Here is a 6,000-nt window from a genome sequence, read left to right as displayed (position 1 = left end):
AATACATCAATCAAGTAAAAGTAAAAAAAAAAAAAAAAAAAAAAAAAAAATAAAAAAAAAAAAATAATTCAATTATATACAACAGCTTGAGTCACAAAAACTACATTACGTACATTAACCAGACCAACCGTTTGCCGCTTCAATTCTCCAACTCAGAAGTCCAGTTGTTATGCAGAGAAAGATATTTACAGATACTGTATGTGTTCAATACACACTATTTGAGTTCCCAACATAAAAAGTAGTAAAAGAAGTCATGAACTTTCAAATGCAAAAACTTGTTTCCATTCTTTAACTGCTCAGCTAGAGCTGGAATTGATGACATTTGTGCACTGAGGTTCACAGAAGGAGCCAAAGCGCCCGTAGATGTCTTTGGCTCGAACAGCAAAATGATAAGTGGAGCCAGACTGGAACTGGGTCAGCGTACAGGCCATAGGCAGAGGAAGGGCCTTTACCTCCCCAATCTTCTTCCAGTGCTGCTGTGCTGCACTGCTGTTGGAGTTGTCTTGATGGAAGGCATAGAGGTGATAGCTGTCTACAGCTGCACAGGTCCGATCAGTTTCTGCCACACACCAGGACAGCACTATACCGGTCTGACTTGGCACCAGCTTCAGCTGAGGTTGCTGAGGAAGTGAGGTCCGCTCAGCCTCCGGGGGTAAGCGTGGAGGTGCGGGTGCAGCGGGGAGAGGGGGCAGTACTCGGGTTGGCGTACTATTGGTTACAGTGCGGGATTTCAGTGGAGAGTCCTAAAAAAAAAATTAAAAAAAAAAAGACAACACTGTTGTCATGAATTCTTCCTCACGCAAAATGGGCTGAATATGATAATGACCACTAACTCTTGAATAATAAAAAAAAGCACAAGCAGTAATCATGCATATAGAAAGTGGGTTTAGAAAGGTGATGGAGAAAGTTTTTCATATGCCAAGATGAAAAAATTCTCAACTTCCAAACGGAAGAAAAGAAAAAAGAAATCGGTTTTTGAGGGCAAAGACAACATAACTACTGGTAGCTTTTTAAGCAGCCCATCAGGATAAGATCCACATATTTCACATTCATTCATTCATAACATATGTAAATAACAATTACTCAAGACATAACTTATAACAAATCATAGAATAAAATGCTGTTCTAAATCCTCACCAGTGGGGGGCGGTGGTGGACTGTCAATTGAGGATTGCCGGTAGAGCTCTGATTGCTTTGCGGGGACGACCTTGGTCCTGCACCTGAGGGCAGAACACACGCAAAGATTACAGATTTATAACTTAGATGTTAACATACACAATATATACATGTTATCGCTTTGATTCTGTTAGTTTTTTAAACTAGATAACGATTTTTATCATGATAGCTTCCCATAGCCAGGATGAGCACTGGTTTATGTGTTTGTCCCAATATCACATGCATGCACAGAATCACCCTTTCATGCCCTCAACATAATGTGGTGGACTTACTGTTGGGAATGCTGATGACCGGGTTAGGACGCAGGGTAGGTGAGGGAGCTGCAACAGTGGCATTCTTTACTCCTGTCACTGGAGAACATGGAAGAACAAAATATTTAGACTAAGGGCTGCTTTTCATTACAGTGCATGTTAAGGTATAGACAACAAATTATAATATAACCAATTTTATTGTATGGGAGAAGAAAAAAAAAAGGAGGTTCCCTTCAACCTTACCTTGTACGTCATCATCGTCCTCGGTGAGATCAATGACAGAGCCTTTGGGTCGTGCCCCCGGAGCAGCTGCTTTGGTTGGAGTGGATCCTGTAGCTTGGTTGTCTGAGAAAAAAAAAAAAGACCAAAAAATAAACAGAAATTTAAAAAAAAGCCAGCAACACCTCACTATTCTTTGGCCAAGACGAGGCACAAGGCACACTGCTCTTTAAATCAATAATAATATACCTAAGTGTTTTATGAAACAAGGAAAGCCAAGCATCATACCTTTACATCCCATTCTGACATTTCTGGGATTGGCCGAATGACCGACAACTTGATTTTTACAAGCTGCTGATTGCAGCAGCAGAAGCATTTTAGATACCTCTAAAGACAACAGCATTGGTAAACAAAGTAGTACCCCACCTGTCTTTGATGTTAGAGACGTCCCTTGTGGCGGTCCTGGAGCGGTGGAACCTGTTGCTGCCGGCCCCGAGGTTGCAGGTGAAGAGGCAGAAGACATAGCTCCTGCTACAGACACAGACTGAGCTGGCGTCCTGGCTGTGGTCACAGATACCCCTGCGTTGGGTGTCGTTATCCCGCCGGCACCCCCCTGGTACACAGCACGGGCAAGAGAGAGCTGAGCAGAGGACATCTGGCCAGTGGAGGCCTGGAGCGCTGGGACAGTAGCAACAGCTGGGGCAGAGGCTGGTGAAGTGGTAATAGCGGGAGCAGGCTTGAGTATAAAAGTGGCGGTGGAAGTAGTGGTTTTGGACTTGCCGAGTGAGCTGGCTGCAGATAAAGAAGAGACAGGGATGTTGACCAGCGTTCCTGCCTGGCCATTAGCCATTGATAAAGGCAGCTGGATGAGGAGCGGCTGGCCCGCAGCCATAAGGCTGCTCCCGGAGGCCGTCTTCAGCAGCAGGGTGCCTGTGTGACTCTGAGTGGTGATGCCAGTGGCCAAGGTGGAGCCAGCATTAGAGGTGGTGGTGGTGATCAGCTGGAGGATGGGGGCCTGTGAAACCATGGCACTGGAGGTGGGTGTATGGGCCAGACCTGTGGCGGGAGCTGACAGAGCTAGCGTATGTGGATTTGCTGAGGGAAAACAAGAAAAATGGCTTATTTCAGAATGTGACAGGAAGGGTCACTGAGACTTTCAAATGAACTGCATTTTGTTCTCCTTTACCCATCTGCTTCTTATACTTAAAGTCAAGTAAAGGGTGCGAAACCAGGAGCAGACTAGTTTATTGCTAGCAACGGTCATGGCAGCTAAAACATCCTGGCATGCAATGGGCAAAAGACAGGTAACACCTATTGCAGCACTAACATGCAGACAAATTCTTCACACGGCTACAGGACACCGAAAGGATAATGCCGCGTTCTATTTACCTCGGAACTCGGAAGCCGCAACTGGGAATGGTCTCATACCCGAGTTGAATGCGTTCTATTTAAAAGTCGGATTTTCATTAGCCCTAGCCCGGTTAGCTATTGTTAGCAACCAGTTGATAACAACGCATTACGCCGTTTTTTGTGCATGCAAACAGCAAAACAACAAGTCCACAGATAGAAGTTGGACATGCCTGTGTGAACGACTGAGTGACACAAATAAGACAGAAGTGCTTATAACTTTGTTACTGCAGCTTTCTCAACTGTTGATACAGGGGGCAGCCATGTTGGATTTTGATCTCGGGCTACTGCAAGCTTGTACGAGTTCCGAACTCGTAAATACGAAATCAGGGGGCGGGTTTCCGACTTTGACCTCGTAAAAAACGAGTTCCGAGGTAAACAGAACGCGGCATAAGGCTGGCAATTTTCTACATGTCTGTCATTGTCAGTGAATCCCAGACCAAAATCAACAATGTGTTAGTCCATCTCTCAAAACATTCTGACTTCCTCAGCCTGTCTGTGGCACTCAGCTCCATGCCACTCCTTCCAACTGAAAATGTTATCTTTTAAAAATATACAATTTCATACAAAACAAAGGCTAAACTATTTCCTATGACAGCTGGGCACTGTCGTTTTTTGCAAAAATAACTCAAACAGGAGTAAACGGTGATGGGGACTATTTACAGTCACAGATTCCGTATGCTAGTGAGTATTTACTACAGCAGGACAGCATATGTTGAATTGACTCAAACTACACTACGATGCCTGTGTTAATGGTAATGAAGGAACATTTTGTGTTTGGCTATAGATGGTTTTGGTCTTTTAAAAATGCTTTTGCACTGTGGAAGGAAACCGCATCCAGACACATGAACACATGGAGGACATGCAAACTCCTCATGGAAAGAAACAGGTCCAAATATTTAAAATCCACAGCTTTGTTATTGGGAGGTCACTCAGCTAACTATTGTGCCTCTGGTTATTCTATTTAAAAAGGAAAAGACCAACACAACATCCAGCATAAAGGAAATCCTGCGACTCACCAGCTGTGCTGCACGTAGAAACAGTTGTTGGAATCTGCTTAAACTCCATGGAAGTACGGACGGGCCTGTTTAGAAAGATTGCTTATGCTTAGAGCTGTTTATCCACAAAAGGAAGATGACTGAATGTGGTAACAGGGGCTGACATTTCCTTTTATTCAACTTCATACAGTCTCATTTGAACAAGGCGAGATTCCACCTCATACTGTAATTGAAGTACATGTCCAAGTTTTCATTAACGCATTTATCAGTATGTTAAGTACAGTTCAACATTTTCAAGTGCGGTGCCAATTTTTGTGCATAAGTCACCAGAAATTCATATCCCTTTCAATATGAAATGATTATTATTTTTATTTTTTTTATGAACGCTGACGAGAATCGTACTGCAACGAGAATGCTATTTAGACTAAATGTTTAAAAAATTCCAATGATGCATAATGACAATTGTCCCAGTATGCTTTCTGTTCCAGTAACATAAGACTGAAATACTTTCAAAAGTTGTTTTTTCTTTCATCACATTCGCGAAAAAATTCCGGTCTTCTCTTCACTCGCAGTATTTCATTGATAACGTCACGAATATCCCTCCAGCTGTCACAAGACAGTACAGGGAATCGATGCTCAATGTACATCCTCATTGTCCTCCTCAAGTTCGTCGGCAGTGCCTCCTTGCCCAATAATCCAACATAATTGACCTTTGCGACCCAGTCACAGTAGACGTCGTATGGGACTAGGTAGCGGAATACATAAGATGCGTAGCGGTCAGGTCTGGGTTTCCCTGAGCTTCTCTTGCAGTTGTGGAACAGCACTTTCTCCAAGTGGGAAGTGATTGTGCGGAGTTTAATGTCTGCTCTGCATTTCCCTTCATTGTATTCTGTCAGTTTTTTTGCCATGGCAATATGACCTGACATAACTTTGTCCTCTTCCTCCTCCATTTCCTCTTCTTCCTTCGCCTTCGTGACGGACAGTACAGCAGTTTTGCCAACAGAGGGCGCCACTCCCTCCCTGGGCACCTGAGGCTGCGGCACTACTGTCTGCCGACGGAGCACGCTGTTGGGAGGAGAGGTGCAGTTTTAACTACACTCTGCACTGCCTGAGGAAACGCTCAGGCTTCACATTGTAGAACGTCACAAGACTCAGGACCTGGACCCACGCAGGGTTACTTTGCAGGTGCAAAACAGACCGAGACACGCGTTTGTTTATTCCAAACCAGTCTTTACAACTATTTGGAAGTTAAGAGTACAAGAGACATGGAATCTTGATTTCCAAAACGGTATGGATTTGGAGGATGTAGGGATTCTTTATTCTGTCCATTAGTTTTGAATTCAGTCTCTAGTGACTACAGATAGCAACCCGGGACAATGTCAACTATTCACGCTGTAACCGGCTCCGTGTGTAGTACTGGCTTCAGTCCGGTATTGTCACGTTCATACAAAAGCCAAATTATAGTCACAAAAAATACCAAAGTGAACAGACTGCTGTTTGATAACATGTTTTAAAACATTTATGCTGTGAATTTTAACTTAAAAAAATATTTGCAGTTTGGGGATAAAAAAGAAAATCACTTCCAAAAACCAAGAATCTTATTACTAAATTCCCAAACTAACATATATAGTATGGTTGACAGGGATTTAGAGGGGGCATTGACACACGTACCGTTGAACTTGAGGGTTGTTTGCAACAGTTGCAGTCTTGGCGGCAGCAGCAGCAGCAGCAGCAGCAGCAGCAGCAGCAGCAGCAGCAAGCGCCTGCGGAAATCAGACCGAACATTTTCAGTCACAATCACTTGAATACCAGGTACAAAGCTTTTAGCATGTAACAAAAAGAAAACCATTTCTTACCTCCTGTTTCCTTTTGTTCTCCGACGCCTGATTGGCCTCTCCAAACTTTTTTGTTAGTCGGCTTATCTTGGCCTAAAACAAACGGTAGAGAGA

The 6,000-nt window shown here is 43.7% G+C and overlaps 1 protein-coding gene across 3 annotated transcripts in view; it reads right to left on the bottom strand.

Annotated features, from left to right (window-relative positions):
• Positions 1 to 206: 206 nt before the first annotated feature.
• The window catches only part of LOC120557635 (activating transcription factor 7 interacting protein), a 28,432-nt gene continuing 22,638 nt past the window's right edge, over positions 207 to 6,000 (bottom strand). For all 3 annotated transcript variants that reach the window (XM_039798167.1, XM_039798183.1, XM_039798175.1), the window contains exons 7-14: positions 5,908 to 5,979; positions 5,723 to 5,814; positions 4,073 to 4,137; positions 2,073 to 2,741; positions 1,671 to 1,772; positions 1,449 to 1,526; positions 1,138 to 1,220; positions 207 to 743 (exon numbers count right to left, since the gene is read on the bottom strand). In XM_039798167.1, coding sequence (XP_039654101.1) covers positions 297 to 743; positions 1,138 to 1,220; positions 1,449 to 1,526; positions 1,671 to 1,772; positions 2,073 to 2,741; positions 4,073 to 4,137; positions 5,723 to 5,814; positions 5,908 to 5,979 — 1,608 coding nt within the window. In that variant the 3' untranslated portion in view covers positions 207 to 296. The remainder of the gene's footprint in view (positions 744 to 1,137; positions 1,221 to 1,448; positions 1,527 to 1,670; positions 1,773 to 2,072; positions 2,742 to 4,072; positions 4,138 to 5,722; positions 5,815 to 5,907; positions 5,980 to 6,000) is intronic.

The sequence above is a fragment of the Perca fluviatilis genome, chromosome 1, assembly GCF_010015445.1.
Source record: "Perca fluviatilis chromosome 1, GENO_Pfluv_1.0, whole genome shotgun sequence".
Lineage (NCBI taxonomy): Eukaryota > Metazoa > Chordata > Actinopteri > Perciformes > Percidae > Perca > Perca fluviatilis.
The sequence above is the reverse complement of the archived record's forward strand: the minus strand, read 5'-3'. Positions and strand labels throughout refer to the sequence as shown.